A 19,900-nucleotide genomic window follows, 5' to 3' on the forward strand; every position below is an offset into this window, starting at 1 on the left:
TTACAATCAAGATCTGTGAAGATATTTGGATTTTTACGAATTATCTTTGAAAGACAGGGTCCTGAAAAAGGGCGGTTTCTTTTTTTGCTGAGTTTACCTGGCTAAACTCCCTCCTGCCGAACATCTGCCCTCGCCGTTGTTAATAGAACTGCGGAAAAACAGTGCCTGACAGGCAGGGACGAAGGACACTGTCTACCGCTGTACGGCTAGCTAGCTACCGTTGTCGCCCCCGCCCTGTGTGGGGTTTATCTGCGGCTGGCATCCAACGTTATTGTGCATTAACGCCACCTAATGTACTGGAGCTCTCCCGTCCTAGCTTAAAAATCGACCAATAGAAGTATAAAGAGGGGTTTGTGTAGATGCTGGAATGTAGGAACGCCCGGAATTGCAGGCTGCAATTGCACGGTTCTCCCTGCATGGTGATGTAGACAGGGACGCTCCTCCCCCTCGGTGTTAGAACAAAACAATTCCAGTATGATGCTGTCAAATAGAGCTGTTATTGTCTCTGGCTGCTATTAACTCTCTGTATAACCACTCTCCAGATCGTAATACACGTATTATAACACATGAATATTGACACAACGCCAAGTTAACCGTTACTTTTAAGCTTATCTGCTGATAAGAAAAAGTAACAAAATGTAGGCACTCACTACTGTAAGTCGCTCTGGATAAGAGCGTCTGCTAAATGACTAAAATGTAAAATGATGATCTTACCATAGCATAGGTGTGTCTAAGTAAAATAGATAGACAGTGGTTCAAGTAATGATTGAGGAATGGTTTGCTTTTGCTAGTCAAATATCTAGCTAGCTGACCAAAGCATCAGTTACAGTACAGCTTTACTGAGGATGGATACAAGTTGCCTTTGCTGACCTCAATTTAGTCAGTCTCTCCAAGCAGGTGCATCTCTCTTCATCCCAGTCAACACCCGCACTCACTGCAACTTTCCATAATGGCTATAAGTTATCTAGCTATATGGCTCTTGAGTGATGATATTGATAGATATTAGATAGGTTACTTTTAATAGTTTATGTTAGCTGGGTATTTACTACTAGCCACCAGCTGGTTAGAACATAGGAATGATGGCATATCCGGGTCTGAATGTGACTGACGCCTGCTTGGCTAGCTGACAAACCTAGCGCGAGCTGCAACCTTATTGAGCAATTTTGCTTTATTGAAAGTACGTTATATGCTTTCATCCACTTATGTATTGTATTAGAGAATAATCACTTGCGGAGATAACTAGCTAGCTAACCCGCTACGCACTTCTGCTTTGGACCAGTGGATTTAATTCCCGATGCCTTCGCTTCTTTCCCTCCCTGTCGGAATTTCAGTGGCTAGCTAGGCAGCTTTCCATTGCATAAAAAGAAAAACAATGGGGATATGCGTGTTATGTAAAAACATCTATTGCTTACCTGAAGCGTTGTCGATAAATCACTGTTTGTTTTGATCGAAACGATTAAGATAACCAGGTAGATGCTGCAGTAAGCCCGACAATACCCAAACCCTGCGCCGCAAGTTATCTTCAGCAGCCAGCCCTTCCCCCGACTGACGTCAGTCGAAGCATCCTCGTCTGAACTTTCTCCCTCCATCCCCATCCACTGTGTTATTTCCACAGGCATAATAAACATAGCCCAAATATAATCAAAGGGTGTGTTAATTAAATGTAGAGTGATCGCTAAAATCATATTGTAAATATTATAAAACAACAAGCAATGAAATGTGCTTTTATGCAAACTCTTAAATATTCCACATTATCTGTGATCTTTTTTACAACACGTATTCATGCATTGCTGAGCACTTATAAAACCCTAGACAGCCTCACAAAACACATTTGTATCACTTGGAAAGTCATTGTATTCGACAAGTAAGACTTTCATTGTAAATAATCCCTCTGGAAATATTTTGTGGAAATGACAATTCATTCACAAAGAATTTACTTTAATCATAAGCATATAAAAAAACGAATCAAAGACTAACTATTGTAAATATGAAATACTACATGAATGATTGCCGTGTTATACAGCATGCAAATTGTTAATTGTTCAAACCTATTTATTTGTACTTTCAGCTATCGAACATCAACATAACATTTGGTTGTTGGCTATATACAGCAACCAATATACAGCAACAAAAATGATTATCTTTAATGTTAAAATAGGCATTCTTCTCTGCAGACGCCTATCTCCACCCTCAGCTTCCTTCACGTCTGGTTCGAGATTCTTCACTGACCATGTTTACATGCACACCAATATCCCTTTATTATTCGGGATACTCAAGTATTCTGTTTTTGAGTTGATGCATGCCTGGGATATGCTGATATAAGATGGGATACTGTGACACGCAAACATTTTATCCCGTTTACTGTTGTTTTTGCGGTCTACTCAGGCTCAGTTTCGCATATCATGGGGTGTTGTGTGATGATGTTTTCATCTGATTGTCAAACAAATCACTTCAAAATGTAGACTACCTGCGCAGTTCGAGCCACGATAATTACGTAATAATTTTGCCTATAATTAATTTACTATAATTTACTACTGGCTACTTTCACCCCTAATTTAGACACGTTTCTGCTTATCATTTTCGACATTTGGTAAGCCATATTATAATTCCCGACATTTGGTAGGACATTGTCAATAGTTTGATACATGTAGCTTCTCTTCTGTCATAACCTTTTGCCCCAGAAGACTAAATAAAGGAGTGCTCACCAGAATAATGTCTCACATCGATAGAATGAATGCATTAGTAATCTAGTTAACACCGGTAAAGTTGTCTGTCTGTTTCGTTTAGGGACTGGGGAGAAAACTCCAAAAAGTGGTACGATTGGTCCTGTGCAAAATGTCCAAATGTCATCAGTTTGACCGTTTTTAAGGAAATGATAAGCTGAGAAAAACTACAAAACATGTTTCTGATAAGACTTCAGTTCGTCTTGGCTGCATATTTTATTTTGTTGAAACACTATCTGCTTGCATAACAGTGTCAAAGATAACACATTACAAGCACATTAACATTTTATCAATAGATGCTGAAATAAATAAATCATATTTCTCACTTCTGTTCCCTAGACAAAATGTACATATAATATAATTATAATTTCACTGCAAGATATGCATATTTCTGCAGGGGTTAATATTATATTACTCTACATGTGAGAGGTTACAGGCTTACAGTCCGTGTCCATATTTCCATATTTCAGATACTATTCCATTTAACCCATATACTTAAATTAGGAATATTATGTTTATTCATGTTTAAACGGATACACATGACTGGGATATCAAAGGTGCATGTAAACAGCTTATCCCGAATAAGACCTTAAATCGGGATATGAGCTACTGTCTGGAATACTGTGCGCATGTAAACGTGGTCACTGACAGATAACAATATTCCACTAGAACAGGAACATCAATTAGATTGAGCCGCAGGCAGATTTATTCTTGAGCATGGTCAGGGGGCCAGAACATAACTATAAATAAAACAATCATTTCAAACCTTGCTTACATTTATTTACATATGATCACATATATATTGTATTTGTCTTTTATGTGTGGGAATTCTTTGGAACAGATATCCATAATTAAAATCACTTGATTTATTTTTGCTGGTGTTTTTACAATATTTTATGTCCAACAACAATAACTTCAAAAATTTTAAATATATATATAGATTTGTTTTGCTCAGAAAACTTGGGGGTACAAATAAATTCACCTGTGGGCCACCAGTTGGTGAACCTTGCACTAGGAGTAGAAATAACTACAGTCAGATACTTCTGGGTCCATATTCACAAAGGGTCTCAACGTATGAGTGCTGATCTAGGATCAGTTTTGTATTTTAGACCACAATGAATAAGACTTACTCTGAGACACTTTGCGAGTACATGCCCAAGCCCAGATCCTGGATCATTGGTTAGAAGTGACTAACTACCACTACAGATCCTCCCTGATACTGTGTTCGGACTGCCGATCCCGGTCCCATTCACAGGCGAGGCTGACTGTTCCTCCTCCTCTTTCCTCCCCAGCAGTCTGTTGAACAGCTTTAGGAAGGTCCCGTTGAAGGCCGGGCTGGAAAAGTAGTATACGATGGGGTTCAGCACACTGTTGAAGTAGGTGAAACACACAGAGGTGTAGAATGCCAGATTGGCCTCTTGGAAATACCGGCATTCGTTGTACCAGGCCTTGAGGATCCACACAGCGATCCGAGACACCGTACTGGGGAAGAAGCAAATGATGAAGATGAGTGCCACGGCCATGACGAACTGCACCGCCCGCTTGATCTTCCCTCCGGTGTCAATCGTCTTGCTCTTCAGCTGCCAGGTTATGCAGACGGTGCAGAAGGTGACGATGGTGGTTGGCAGGAAGAACTGGATTACGTAGAAGGTGTTGTGCCACGTAGACAGCGGGCTGAAGCCCATGCAGATGTTGAAGCTCTCGCACTGCGTCCGGTTGTTGCGGTAGAAGAAGTGTTCATTGGCCAGCAGGTACCCGGTTGCAGCGATGATCAGGCCCCACAGGCCCAGAGACACCCACAGAGCATAGTTCAGGCCCATCCGGTTGATCTTGTTCATAGGGTGAACGATCTTGAAGTAACGGTCTACGGCCACCGCAGTAAGGAAGAAGATGCCAGCGGCACGGTTGGCCGCCAACAGGAACAGCATAAGCCGGCACAGGACATCACCATGGATCCAGTGTTTGCCACGTCTGTAGTAGTCGGCTCTGAAGGGCAGACAGAACAGGACGATGGAGTCAGCCACGGCAAGGTGTGTGAGGTAGACAGAGTTGGGCTTCCAGGTGTCCATGTGGAAGATAAACATCCACAAAGCCACAATGTTCCCCATCAGCCCAAACATGAACTCCAGCACTAGGATAGGAGGCAGGACCAGGTCCAGAATGGGAGATTCGAAGGCGCAGCAGTTGTCATCCATAGTAGTGAAGTTCGCCATGGGTCAAACGATACGCTACGGACTAGAGAGCGTCTGTGTGCAACTTTTCCCCCCTCTGAAGAGTCAACCTGCAGATAGGGTGTACTACGCACCTCCTGGGATCAGGGATTTTATTGTTTGTGCTCATGCAAACGATCTTCCAGTGCCAACAACTTGGAGTGTGTTCTCTCTTGTGGGGTGCTATTTGTCCATAGGGAAATGGCTCTGCGTGTGTATACTAACAGCCCAGGGATTATGGCTTCATTATAAAACTATTATGCTGGTGGAAATATTATACTCATGGGTATATAAGGGACATCAAGGGTTCCCAGAAAACAATAAAGGTCACAAAACAGGGTCATGTTCAGTAGGCACGAAACGGAAAACACTCCGAATGATGATGTTTCAAAGTGAGCTACTCTCAGACCTTGACCCGTACCAATGTATTTTTTATCATTGTTTTAGGACAATGGATTATTGGAGAAGACTCATTAGACCATAGCCTTACTGGTAAAATGCACGAGTGGATGACCCTGCCCCTTGCCCACAGAATGACCACAGATGTGTCGAAGATGTGTCTTATGAAATTAAATTACACAAAGGCAGGATGAACACAGTGCAGACAGTAGAGTGAGACGTGTACATACACATAGTGATATGATGAAGGACTAAAGCGTGAACAAGTGATTGAGACCGACATTTATTACCCTACAAGCTTGCCGAGTGAAAAGCGTTTTGGAAGGATTCAGATCATCAGACCAGACCTTTGGCAAACAAGAGAGCAGCTATCAAAAACTGAAAAATGCCAAGTGGGGTGGCCGAGTCAACAGTTTCTATACAGTAAATAAAATAGATATAAAAGACTCCTTTTTTAATGTTAATGTGTACATTTGGCCAGGTTATTGTTGTTGTTGTAACAGGTCACATCCATTCTCACTAAAAGCACACGTCGGGTCTTCACTTCTTGACTTCTCCAAGATCATCAATACTGTCGTCATCCACCTACAACGGACAGAAAGACAGATGGCTAGAGCGTGTGTAGGGCTGTGATGTCTCATTGAGGTTTTGCACTAGTTACCACAGCCACAAAATTAAAACAATGCGCTTTTTGGGTTTAAGGTTAGGCATAAAGTTAGCAGTGGGGTTAAGTTTAAAATCACATTTTAAGAAAATAAATTGTAGAAATGGGCAGGGTTTATGACTGTGGCAACTAGTGACGGCCCTCATTGAGGTACACACAGGCTAATCTTTCTATTTACTGTAACTATTTTCCATCATCTATGTGACGTGGGAGAGTAAACGCAGCTTTCTTACCTCAGGCCACTTCTCCTGAATGACATCAATGATGTCATCTGTAAAATCTCCCTGAATGATGATTTCATCCTCCGCCGTCACAGAGGCGCCGCAGGAGAACTTCTGAGCAAAGAATCTCTGAGCCTCTTTAAGGTCAATGTCTGCAGAGAGGACATCCACAGTCACAAGCAAAAAAAACAAGGTTACTGGTCTGTCCATGTCTTTAAAGAGGTGGTTACAGTAAAGGTGTGTGTGACAGTCAGTAGTCTTACCAAATGTGTTCATTCCACAGACCCGTGTGACGTATTTCTTCTTGGCGCGGGGGATTTTAGCAATTGTTATTTTCTGAGGCACAGTCTTCTTTTTCTGTTTGATCTGTCCTCTGCCACCTGGACAGTCAGAACAAACAGATTAGAACAGGAGTCTCCAAAACCAGTCCTCAGACACCCTTAGCCGTTGCACGTTTGTTCTATACCAGCACTAACACACCGGACTCAACCAATGAACAGTGGTGTGTAGTCATGGATGCCAAGGGAAGCCAGGACTCCCAAAAATTTGACCAATAAAACAATTATAAAAAAACAAAAATATTGTCTCATCAGAGCGAGGGAAACAGCACCTCTCTGTCTCAGTAGGTGTAGCCCATGTATCTGATACTGTCTGGCCAAAAAGCATATGACATATTTTATTAGGATGCCCCATAGCTGACGCCAATGGCAACAGCTAGTCTTGCTGGAGTCCGACCAATGATGTATATTAACCCTGTATTGCTGACGCTACGTACTGGCCATTGAGAGGCTTTGAAGCCACCAGTCGGCAATATTGGCACACTCTAGTAGGAGCAGTCCGCCATAGGAATGAATGTAATTCTATACTATTTCAGTTAAAATGTGTCAAGGACAAAATTACATGTATTTAAGTATTTTGTTGTTGTAGTGGGGACAGTAACATTAGTATTCTCAGCAAAAAAAGAGAAAAACTTAGTATTTTCTTTCTATTTATGTTTAACTCACATAATTTAAAAAGTTGCGCATTAAGGTGTCTGTAATACAATAAATGTGTCAAAAACGTATATAGACATTAGGGTTGAAGATTTTGGGGAATATTCAGAGGTGGAAATTTTCCGTGGGAATTAACGCAAATATGGGAATTAACGGAAATGTATGCAAATCAATATTAATACCCTTTAAATGTAGATGTTTTTTGTATTGGATATATTTACCATATCAAATGGAGACAGAAACATAAACCTTTTACCTTATCATAAGTAGACATAATTGCAAATGATTAAATCCTTCCAATAGAAATAAAAAAACTATTTAGTTACGAATTGAACTTTAATTAAATGAGTTGACTCTTCACATGGGATGATTTCACTGAACAACAAAAGAAAGGGAATATTGAATGATCCATCGCATCTCCCAAAAACGTTTCCAACATACATCTGTAAAATGATGGTCATCTTCCTCTCAGGCTTCCATGTCTTCTCCCTGGACCTCCTCAATGTCCACCTCTTGAACATCAGACTCTGAGGCCTCATCTTCACTGTCACTTTCCAACCTTGTTGAGGATGGCTCGTTGTCAGGCTCAAAAAAACTAAAATTTGCCCGGACAGCCACCAATTTTTCAACCTTTGTATTGATCAGCCTGTTGCGTGCTTTGGTGTGTGTGTTCCCAAACAAGGACCAGTTGCGCTCTGACACGGCTGATGTTGGTGGGATTTGGAGGATGATGGAGGCAACAGTGAAAAGAGCCTCCGATCCACAAAGTCCATTTCCAACAGGTGGCTGATGAGATATGTTGGCACGACTGCCATATTGCATCTCCATCCCAAAGCCCTTGCTTGGAAGTGTACTTCGCCAGACTGCAAGAATCTTGCCCTCATCCAGGCCAAGGTGGCGAGACACAGTAATGATGACACCATAGGCCTTGTTGATCTCTGCACCAAACAGGATGCTCTTGCCAGCATACTTGGGTCCAACATGTACGCTGGGGCGTGTATGGGCTTCAGGCAGAAGTCTTCACGGTTTTTAATGTATTTCAGAACTGCAGTTTCCTCTGATTGGAGCAACAGTGAAGTGGGCAGGGCAGTATGGATTTATTCTTTTACATCTGCAAGCAGAGTCTGAACATCAGACAGGATGGCATTGTCTCCCTCAATCCGTGCAATGGCTACTGTTATAGGTTTCAGGAGTTTCAGGCTGCTTCCCACTCTCTCCCAAAATACATCATCCAGGAGGATCCTCTTGATGGGGCAGTCTATATCGGCAGACTGTGATACAGCCATTTCTTGGAGAGACTCCTTCCCCTGAACCTTCACATACCTAACCATTTCCTTGGCTCTCTTGTAGAGTGTATCCATTGTTTTCAGTGCCATGATGTCTTTGAGGAGCAGATTCAATGCATGAGCAGCACAGTCAATGGGTGTGATGTGAGGGTAGGACTCCTCCACTTCAGACCAAGCAGCCTTCATGTTCGCAGCATTGTCTGTCACCAGTGCAAATACCTTCTGTGGTCCAAGGTCACTGATGACTACCTTCAGCTCATCTGCAATGTCTGTTGTCCCTTGTGTCTGTGCTCTTGTAGAATGCTGGTTGAGGGGTGGAGATGTAGTTAATTATTCCTTGCCCACAAACATTTGACCACCCATCAGAGAAGATTGCAATACAGTCTGCTTTCTCTATGATTTGCTTGACCTTCACATGAACTCTGTTGAACTCAGCATCCAGCAAATTAGTAGATAAAGCATGTCTGGTTGGAGGGGTGTATGCTGGGCGAAAAACGTTCAGAAATCTCTTCCAATACACATTGCCTGTGAGCATGAGGTGAACCAGTTTCATACACAGCTCGAGCAAGACATTCATCCGCATTTCTCTAACTACGTTCCTCCATTGAGTCAAAAAAAACTTCTGATTCCAGGAGGACCATGAGCTGTTGCTATCGATAAGGTGTCTGATTCATCATTTTCACCTCGAATAGAAGTAGAAGGACTTTTGTCAGAGGTTGCTTGTTGTGAGCGCTGAGGGAACTTTATCTACTTGGCCACATCATTCTGCATCTTTGTTGCATTCTTCACATATGATTTGGCAGAGTATTTACAAATGTACACAGATTTTCCGTCTACATCAGCTGCAGTGAAATGTCTCTACACATCAGATAGTGCCCGTGGCATTTTCCTGTTAAGATTAGAAAAAAGGAGTAAAAAAAACAAACAAATACAATTCCATGTACAGATAAATAGTTAGATTAAACAACTCCTTTGTAAGATGCATGTTTTAAAATGAAACATGTATGGAAACAGGTGAATTAACACTCCTCAGTTAGCAGGCTCAAGCAAGCTAAAACCCACATGGTAACAAAAACTAACTAGCAGAAATTGTTAACAAGTTAGAAATTATTTAAACACACTTTGTTGTAGGCTACTATTTACTAGTTAACAGAAAATTATGTCATAACAAATACATTCACCCCACCCAGTATTCTAATCAAAACTTACCAGAAAGCATGTAGTCCTTGGCTCAGACAGTGTAGTAGTGTGGGTTCAATAGCATCTCATTAGTGTGCAAGATTTTGAGAATCAGCTGTACATGTGCTGGAAGAGTGCACTGCACATGTGATGGAAGAAGAGGGTTGCAATTCCATTGAATTGGGGATAGTTTAACCAAAATATGCCACAAGACCTAGAATTGCCCAATGTACATCCCACAAAAAAAGGTTCACTGTTACAAGCTAACTTTTTTGACGAATTTAATCAAAATTCCCCAAATTCCAGGACTTAACTTCCCATGAAACATTTCCGACCTTTTGCAAACCTAGTAGACATTAATAAATGGATTTCTATAGCTTCCAAAATATTTTTTTACAATGGAGGAGGAGTGCCAAGATGGCTGTGCGGTGGCTTCAATACAACGCCCCCAAATCAGTCATCCAGGGTTTATACACATCATCGGGTACGACAAACAATGAAAAAAGACATTACAGACAAAAGACTCCAATTTACACACATTTAAAAGATCAACGTAGTGTGCATGCATCTATCAGTTACACATACATGTCAGTACATACACAGACAAATAAGTTCAAATGGGGGAGAGGCATTGTGCCATAAGGTGTTGCTTTATTTGTTTTTTGAAACCAGGTTTGCTGTTCACTTGCGCTATATGAGATGGAAGGGAGTTGGCTCTGTATAATACTGTACGTTTCTTGCATTTGTTCTGGACCTGGGGACTATGAAAAGACCCCTGGGGGCAAATCTGGTGGGGTACGTGTGTGTTTCAGTGCTGTGTGTAAGTTGACTATGCAAAAAATTTCCAACACATTGTTTCTCATAAAAATAAGAAGTGATGCAGTCAGTCTTTCCTCAACTCTTAGCCAAGTTAGCGGAGAACATCACGAAAATGTTGCGCACGCTTCAATGGGGCAGAAGTACATGTGTTGTTGTGATTCTGGATGGCCAGAAAGCGAGCAACAATGACAGGAAACTGCCATGTGGGGAATCGTAAGTGGCTCATTTCAGCTAGTTTTAGTTTGTTCTTGATACCATGTCGAGGTGTTGACTGATGTCACGTCAATATGTCTAAAATTCGCTAGCTAGCTAACCAACAACTGTAACAACAGATTTGACAGACAAGTGCTCATTGTGCAACTTAATGCATTCAATGAACATTGGAAACTAAATATAGTTTACATGTTGTCAACAATCTAATCCAACCCAGTATATTTTGGCCTATAGTTTCGCACGCATCGGTTTTGTTGCTAAACAACCAACTCGTCTATTGAATTCAATACAACGGTATGAAAGTCCTGCCTACTTCCTGAATCATGTCCCAGGCTGTTTCGGAATGGCCTTCAATATTATATAATCAAATTCATGAACACACGGTCATATGTAAAATTGTATTCGTGAAATAATTTACTTCTAAATGATGCCTTTCATGAAGGTTTTCGTTTGCATTTTATTTTTATAAAACCTTCATAGGGTAGAATTTAATTAATCCACAAATAAAAATAGAATTTTACATATTACATATAACTGTGTTTTCATGAATTTGATTATATAATCTTGAAGGCCATTAAAAAATCCTGAAGGACATGATCCAGGAAGTTGGCGGGACTTTCATACCGTATAGCAAGGGAAGCCTACAAAAAATAGCCAATCAGGGTTTAGCTAAACCAGGTCCTGGCACACCCCCAAAAAGTTAAGGGAGGCCAAGCTTCACACCAATCAAATCACATAAAAGCAAAACGTCATTGACAGAAAAAAAACATATTGCTTCGTTGTCCTCCAGTGGCTAGTTAGCTAGAATATCGGCCCTTTCCTAAATGGAGATGGGGATTTGGACTTGTGGTTTTATTTGATTATAACAGTGATTCTGATCAAACCATTAAACATATATTTTGCCCCTGGCCTGAGTGGATGGAAGTTCAATATGTAACTAGATGTAAGAAGGCTAACGTTAACTAGCTGGCTCATCGTTGCCCATGAGAGAAAGTTGGCTGGCAAACATTTTACCCAGGTAGCCTAGTCTAGGACAACAAAAACTAAAAGTGTGTACTGTATGACAGTCAGACCATTTTGGAAACATGAAAGAGGGTAGGATGGCATTAGCATGTCAACAAGTTTTCGACATGCACGCACACACAAAACAGTACCATGGACAGCCACATTATATTTAGCTTACGTTGATTGGACTAAATTGTTTTTGGTTTCTTTAACTTCATTAGACTAAGCATAGGCTATAGTTGATTTGATGATGATGAAATGATGCTAGAATAGCGGAGGCAGCTCCTATTTCCTTTGCGACTTGCGGTAACTCTCCATGGTTCTAAATCAATAATTGGATATATTTACCATATCAAATGGAGACAGAAACATAAACCTTTTACCTTATCATAAGTAGACATAATTGCAAATGATTAAATCCTTCCAATAGAAATAAAAAAACTATTTAGTTACGAATTGAACTTTAATTAAATGAGTTGACTCTTCACATGGGATGATTTCACTGAACAACAAAAGAAAGGGAATATTGAATGATCCATCGCATCTCCCAAAAACGTTTCCAACATACATCTGTAAAATGATGGTCATCTTCCTCTCAGGCTTCCATGTCTTCTCCCTGGACCTCCTCAATGTCCACCTCTTGAACATCAGACTCTGAGGCCTCATCTTCACTGTCACTTTCCAACCTTGTTGAGGATGGCTCGTTGTCAGGCTCAAAAAAACTAAAATTTGCCCGGACAGCCACCAATTTTTCAACCTTTGTATTGATCAGCCTGTTGCGTGCTTTGGTGTGTGTGTTCCCAAACAAGGACCAGTTGCGCTCTGACACGGCTGATGTTGGTGGGATTTGGAGGATGATGGAGGCAACAGTGAAAAGAGCCTCCGATCCACAAAGTCCATTTCCAACAGGTGGCTGATGAGATATGTTGGCACGACTGCCATATTGCATCTCCATCCCAAAGCCCTTGCTTGGAAGTGTACTTCGCCAGACTGCAAGAATCTTGCCCTCATCCAGGCCAAGGTGGCGAGACACAGTAATGATGACACCATAGGCCTTGTTGATCTCTGCACCAAACAGGATGCTCTTGCCAGCATACTTGGGTCCAACATGTACGCTGGGGCGTGTATGGGCTTCAGGCAGAAGTCTTCACGGTTTTTAATGTATTTCAGAACTGCAGTTTCCTCTGATTGGAGCAACAGTGAAGTGGGCAGGGCAGTATGGATTTATTCTTTTACATCTGCAAGCAGAGTCTGAACATCAGACAGGATGGCATTGTCTCCCTCAATCCGTGCAATGGCTACTGTTATAGGTTTCAGGAGTTTCAGGCTGCTTCCCACTCTCTCCCAAAATACATCATCCAGGAGGATCCTCTTGATGGGGCAGTCTATATCGGCAGACTGTGATACAGCCATTTCTTGGAGAGACTCCTTCCCCTGAACCTTCACATACCTAACCATTTCCTTGGCTCTCTTGTAGAGTGTATCCATTGTTTTCAGTGCCATGATGTCTTTGAGGAGCAGATTCAATGCATGAGCAGCACAGTCAATGGGTGTGATGTGAGGGTAGGACTCCTCCACTTCAGACCAAGCAGCCTTCATGTTCGCAGCATTGTCTGTCACCAGTGCAAATACCTTCTGTGGTCCAAGGTCACTGATGACTACCTTCAGCTCATCTGCAATGTCTGTTGTCCCTTGTGTCTGTGCTCTTGTAGAATGCTGGTTGAGGGGTGGAGATGTAGTTAATTATTCCTTGCCCACAAACATTTGACCACCCATCAGAGAAGATTGCAATACAGTCTGCTTTCTCTATGATTTGCTTGACCTTCACATGAACTCTGTTGAACTCAGCATCCAGCAAATTAGTAGATAAAGCATGTCTGGTTGGAGGGGTGTATGCTGGGCGAAAAACGTTCAGAAATCTCTTCCAATACACATTGCCTGTGAGCATGAGGTGAACCAGTTTCATACACAGCTCGAGCAAGACATTCATCCGCATTTCTCTAACTACGTTCCTCCATTGAGTCAAAAAAAACTTCTGATTCCAGGAGGACCATGAGCTGTTGCTATCGATAAGGTGTCTGATTCATCATTTTCACCTCGAATAGAAGTAGAAGGACTTTTGTCAGAGGTTGCTTGTTGTGAGCGCTGAGGGAACTTTATCTACTTGGCCACATCATTCTGCATCTTTGTTGCATTCTTCACATATGATTTGGCAGAGTATTTACAAATGTACACAGATTTTCCGTCTACATCAGCTGCAGTGAAATGTCTCTACACATCAGATAGTGCCCGTGGCATTTTCCTGTTAAGATTAGAAAAAAGGAGTAAAAAAAACAAACAAATACAATTCCATGTACAGATAAATAGTTAGATTAAACAACTCCTTTGTAAGATGCATGTTTTAAAATGAAACATGTATGGAAACAGGTGAATTAACACTCCTCAGTTAGCAGGCTCAAGCAAGCTAAAACCCACATGGTAACAAAAACTAACTAGCAGAAATTGTTAACAAGTTAGAAATTATTTAAACACACTTTGTTGTAGGCTACTATTTACTAGTTAACAGAAAATTATGTCATAACAAATACATTCACCCCACCCAGTATTCTAATCAAAACTTACCAGAAAGCATGTAGTCCTTGGCTCAGACAGTGTAGTAGTGTGGGTTCAATAGCATCTCATTAGTGTGCAAGATTTTGAGAATCAGCTGTACATGTGCTGGAAGAGTGCACTGCACATGTGATGGAAGAAGAGGGTTGCAATTCCATTGAATTGGGGATAGTTTAACCAAAATATGCCACAAGACCTAGAATTGCCCAATGTACATCCCACAAAAAAAGGTTCACTGTTACAAGCTAACTTTTTTAAAAGTCCCTGACTTAGCTTGATCAAACCATTAAACATATATTTTGCCCCTGGCCTGAGTGGATGGAAGTTCAATATGTAACTAGATGTAAGAAGGCTAACGTTAACTAGCTGGCTCATCGTTGCCCATGAGAGAAAGTTGGCTGGCAAACATTTTACCCAGGTAGCCTAGTCTAGGACAACAAAAACTAAAAGTGTGTACTGTATGACAGTCAGACCATTTTGGAAACATGAAAGAGGGTAGGATGGCATTAGCATGTCAACAAGTTTTCGACATGCACGCACACACAAAACAGTACCATGGACAGCCACATTATATTTAGCTTACGTTGATTGGACTAAATTGTTTTTGGTTTCTTTAACTTCATTAGACTAAGCATAGGCTATAGTTGATTTGATGATGATGAAATGATGCTAGAATAGCGGAGGCAGCTCCTATTTCCTTTGCGACTTGCGGTAACTCTCCATGGTTCTAAATCAATAATTGTTTAGTAGTTGTAAAATGTAGGAAACATGAACTTGATTGACCATGTTGAGGGTCAGGGATGGGCAGCTTTGATGGGGGTGGGGGCCCAAAAAATCTGAACTCATCATGAGGGGCCACAGTGGCTCGCTGTCTGCATACCCACAGCCCTACACTTTTGTGAGCCCTAAAATGTAAGTTTTAGAGTTAATTTCCTGCAATTCTAGACATTTTGCCATGGAGCATAGAGAAAAGGTTGCAGTTAAAAAGCAAGTTGACTGCAATTCTACACATTTTGCCTTAGGGTGGAGAGAAGATTTAGCAATTTTATAACTGATTTCATGAGATTCGACTCATTTTGCCATGGGGCAAAGGGGAAAAAATGTCCGTTTACAGCTAATTTCCTGCAATTCTACACATTCTTCCATAGGGTGGAGAGAAATGTTTGCAGTTTTTAATGATATCTGAGTGAGCGTGACTTACAAAATCAATGGGGACCACCCCGGTCAGTAACTCGACCATGACTACTACAAGTTTAGATCGCTGGCTGCTAGACTAACTTATCAATAAAAAAATGTTTTGCTGACATTGAGTGGCTAATTGAGTGACTGTCAGTGACTGACAAACATAAGAGAAAAACTGCTGAGGCAGAACCAAATTTCAAAATTACACAGTTCCTACAAAAGGGGGGCTGTGGGTCGTAAATTGCCCATCCCTGCTGTAGGTCATGTAACTATTTGTTACATGCAATATTTGCATTGTGGACATCATCGGAAAGACGCTACTCTCCGGTTTTGTTAGGAAACAAAAGTGTGGTTAAATGTATTCAGCCACTGTGTGACTTGTCTTTGCCTAACGGGTTACAGAGCAAACAATGCAATTATCACTACACATAGGTTGTAATATGTATTTTTCCTGGCTTGGCTACCCCAGTAATTTGACACATGCACCGCAACTGCCAATTAAGAGCTTGATGACTAGAACAATAGTCTGGAATATAACAAGTATGTAGACCGGCTAGAGGGTCCCTGAAGAGTGTGCAGGGAAACACTGGGTTAGGATTTGAGGAGGAAGGAAGCATTTTTTAAGAATCTAAAACTAAAGAGTTGAACTCAGACCTCTCTTCTGCTTCTTCCTCTCCTCCTCCTCTCCAACAGGTGGCGCCTCTTCACAGCCGGTGTCCTGCTTGGGAGCATTTCCTACCGGACCAGTAAGGCAGAAGAAAAAAAATAAAGTATTTTAATATAACAGCACCCATCTTCCTGATAGGAAAAATAAGGGAGGGAGTGGGAGACTGTCTGATGGAACTCACCTACACTCATTCTGGCAAACACATCTGGGAAGTTCTTCTCCAGCCACTGCCTGCATTTGGCTGGCTCAGGCATGTACTCACAATACTCTGTTGGCAAGGAGCACACTGCAAAAAAAAAGTACATGGAGAAGTGTTAGACCTTGACAATAATGTGACATTACAAAACAATGTTTTAGGAATTGGCCATGATCATCTATAGATCACTAGAATAGCGTGCCATTTTGGACGCAATCATTCACTTACCTCCACAGTACTGGACTTTCGTTGGGTGCTTTGTGTTCGGGTAAGCACTCCCATGATGGTCTCCTTTGTTTTCTGGTAAACTTGTCTCTGCATTCTCAGTAGTAGCCATGATCGATTATCTGAACAGAGGGGAAAAAGGTTAATTAGGTAAAGTATGCCTTCAAATCGAACGAACAGTGAGAATCATAGACAATCAGTATTTTACCACTAACAACATGGCTTAGTCATGATCCTGGACCCTCAACAATGGATTGGTCTGATGACAGCAAACATACATTGTCAAAGCACTGAAAACAGATGCCTGTCAGTCATGGCCTGCCATGTCAGTCAACATGGATGCATAACACCAAACTTCACCACATAAACTGCTGCAATATATTTTTGACAGAATAGTGCTGCTGCTGCTATTGCAGTGACATTGCAACTCAATAAATTAGCCAACACCCCCATCTTCAGCTAAGCAGCTACATGATGTCATACATTATATATACAGACGTATGTGGACTCCCCTTCAAATTAGTGGATTCGGCTAGTTCAGCCACACCAGTTGCTGACAGGTGTATAAAATTGAGCACACCGCCATGCAATCTCCATAGACAAACATTGGCAGCAGAATGGCCTTAATGAAGAGCTCAGTGACTTTCAACTTGGAAACATCATAGAATGCCACCTTTCCAACAAGTCAGTTAGTCAAATTTCTATCCTGGTAGAGCTGCAACTGTAAGTGCTGTTATTGTGAAGTGGAAACGTCTAGGAGCAACAACGGTTCAGCTGCGAAATGGTAGGCCACACAAGCTCACAGAACGGGACCGCTGAGTGCTGATGCGTGTAAAAAATAGTCTGTCCTCACTTGCAACACTCACTACAGAGTTCCAAACTGCCTCTGGAAGCAACATCAGCACAAGAACTGTTCGTCGGGACTTTCATGAAATGGGTTTCCATGGCCGAGCAGTCGCACACAAGCCTAAGCTCACCATGCGCAATGCCAAGCGTTGGCTGGAGTGGTGTAAAGCTCGTCGCCATTGGACTCTGGCGCAGTGGAAACGCGTTATCTGTAGTGATGAATCACGCTTCACCATCTGGCAGTCCGATGTACGAATCTGGGTTTGGCGGATGCCAGGAGAACGCTACCTGCCCGAATGCATAGTGCCAACTGTAAAGTTTGGTGGAGGAAGAATAATGGTCTGGGGCTGTTTTTTCATGGTTTGGGCCCCTTAGTTCAAGTGAAGGGAAATCTTAACAATACAGCATACAATGACATTCTAGATGATTCTGTGCTTCCAACATTCTGGAAACAGTTTGGGGAAGGCCATTTCATGATTCAGCATGGCAATGCCCATGTGCACAAAGCGAGGTCCATACAGAACTGGCTGGTCAAGATCTGTGTGGAAAAACTTAACCGGCCTGCACAGAGCCCTACAAGCAACCCCATCGAACACCTTTGGGATGAATTGGATCGCCGACTGCGAGCCAGGCCTAATCGCTCAACATCAGTGCCCAACCTCACTAATGCTCGTGTGGCTGAATGGAAGCAAATCCCTGCAGCAATGTTTCAAGAATCTAGTGGAAAGCCTACCAGAAGAGTGGAGGCTGTTATAGCAGCAAAATGGGGGAGACAAACTCCATATTAATGCCCATGACTTTGAAATGATATGTTCAAAGAGTAGGTATCCACATATGTTTGGTCATGTAATGTACCTCGGTCTTAGCTAGCTAACAGGCTGAGGATCAATCTCTAGCAACAAAGATGATTGATATTAATTCACAAAGTCAAAGATAGGTAGAATTGTATGACAATTTCCATACATCTGCTGTTGAAACTCAGTCTGTCAGACATAATTAGCCAGCAATTGCGTTAAATTGCTAACTTGCATGATGCCTATATTCTGGTGCCTTTGCCAGACAAAATTGGAAGGTAACATTTTATTGTAAACGGTGACCAATCATACAGACAATCATAGCTAGGATATATCCAAGACTAGCTACAAGTTAGATCGCTATGGTAACTGGCGAGCTAGCTTCAAGAGCTGGTGAGCTAGCTAATATTTTTGACAACTGCCTAGTTTCTTGGCTGAGACTTCATTCATAGCTGGCTAGATACCTAGCTATACTAACTAACGGCGCAGTCAATGTTACACAGCAGTAGCTAGCTAGCATTACCTCCAAGTCAATCAACGGAAAGACAACATACCCCTCGAAAACGACCTTATTATTGTTGACTGTTTAACAAAACCGTAAGCATTATTAAGTAAAGTTAAAACAAATCGTTTAATTAGAATAATGCTTAGTTATAACCACTAGTTTTAACAGCTTGAGGCTCACACCTAATGCCTGATTTGGCTAGGGGTCCTGTCAATGCCTCTTGGAACGCACGCACGTCTACGGCAATAAATAGTAGGCGTTGTCTTAGTTGCCTGCATTATCACTTCTAAAAAGACAAACAATTTGTCAAAGAAATAGCTATAAATTGCATTTAATATAACATTACAATGCAATGAAAAATAAAGTAAAAAATATCTAACATATGTAACTCCTATTATGGTTTTATATTGACGTTATACGACAGGCATTCACATGTATGCCTTGACAATCGTCCGCACCCATCACAAGTTTATTTTTTATTGCGTTACACCAGCGTTTCTTAAATGGTGGGTCGCGACGTAAATGTATAATTACTTCATTAATTAGTGGAATTGATTTGGCCAAGTGAACTGCGCTCTCCGTTCAGTGCGTTCTCTGCTTAGCAGTGGTGTCTGCTCAGTTTGGCTGCTGCGCGAGTGGTAGAGGGAGATGCCCGTGTGCTTCGCGGTTTACCGGATCTTTTTTCTGCAGTTTACTTGAAGATCACTCCGCGACCCACACACTGCAGCGCAGTCGTTCAAGCCACTGACTTGTTATTCCCGCTCGCCATCACTCACCGCTTCCATGAAATGGACTCAAGCTAGCCACAAGTTCTGACTGAGCCCAATCGTCATGAAACGCAAATACAGTGATGACTTTCTGTCTCTTTCATACACATTTTGAGAAATAACGAGGAGCGCCCACAATGTGTTTTGTGTGGGGAAGTGCTTAGTAATGAGTCTCTCAAAACGAACAAATTAATAAAACGACACGTCCTGGCCAAATATCCAGGCACGATATGACGGTAAACCAAGTGAGTTCTTTCAGAACGGGGCAGAACGCTTCAGGAAACAGTGCTTCGAAAGTGGAAAAATAAGTAAACTACCAAGGCATTGTTGTCATTTTATAACAGGTGATGATAAGCAGAAATAAGGGAGTCCTATCGGAGTAGATGTGAGTTTATCT

The 19,900-nt window shown here is 41.7% G+C and overlaps 3 protein-coding genes across 11 annotated transcripts in view; all 3 read right to left on the minus strand.

Annotated features, from left to right (window-relative positions):
• LOC139537281 (CAP-Gly domain-containing linker protein 1-like) overlaps positions 1-1,537 on the minus strand; it is a 61,865-nt gene extending 60,328 nt beyond the window's left edge. For all 3 annotated transcript variants that reach the window (XM_071338436.1, XM_071338427.1, XM_071338419.1), the window contains exon 1: positions 1,413-1,537. The gene's annotated coding sequence lies outside the window, so the exon portion shown is untranslated. The remainder of the gene's footprint in view (positions 1-1,412) is intronic.
• A 2,243-nt stretch (positions 1,538-3,780) lies between these two features.
• On the minus strand, positions 3,781-5,066 carry LOC139554596 (hydroxycarboxylic acid receptor 2-like). The gene has a single exon (XM_071367566.1). The coding sequence runs from the start codon at positions 4,934-4,936 to the stop codon at positions 3,914-3,916; it is 1,023 nt and encodes a 340-aa protein (XP_071223667.1). The 5' UTR covers positions 4,937-5,066; the 3' UTR covers positions 3,781-3,913.
• A 533-nt stretch (positions 5,067-5,599) lies between these two features.
• On the minus strand, positions 5,600-19,365 carry LOC139554659 (density-regulated protein-like). 7 transcript variants are annotated; one of them, XM_071367946.1, is made up of 7 exons: positions 19,271-19,365; positions 16,595-16,713; positions 16,350-16,456; positions 16,158-16,245; positions 6,481-6,597; positions 6,230-6,369; positions 5,600-5,917 (listed from the first exon to the last, which is right to left on the minus strand). In XM_071367946.1, exons 2-7 carry the CDS (start codon positions 16,701-16,703, stop codon positions 5,873-5,875), a joined length of 606 nt encoding a protein of 201 aa, XP_071224047.1. In that variant the 5' UTR covers positions 16,704-16,713; positions 19,271-19,365; the 3' UTR covers positions 5,600-5,872. The 7 variants fall into 7 exon arrangements, with proteins under 7 accessions (XP_071224047.1, XP_071224295.1, XP_071223959.1 ...); XM_071368194.1 differs by lacking the exon at positions 19,271-19,365 and adding an exon at positions 18,919-18,988 and having other exon boundaries at positions 16,158-16,238; positions 16,352-16,456; XM_071367858.1 differs by lacking the exon at positions 19,271-19,365 and adding an exon at positions 18,919-18,988.
• Positions 19,366-19,900: the final 535 nt, after the last annotated feature.

This window comes from Salvelinus alpinus, chromosome 1 (assembly GCF_045679555.1).
Source record: "Salvelinus alpinus chromosome 1, SLU_Salpinus.1, whole genome shotgun sequence".
Lineage (NCBI taxonomy): Eukaryota > Metazoa > Chordata > Actinopteri > Salmoniformes > Salmonidae > Salvelinus > Salvelinus alpinus.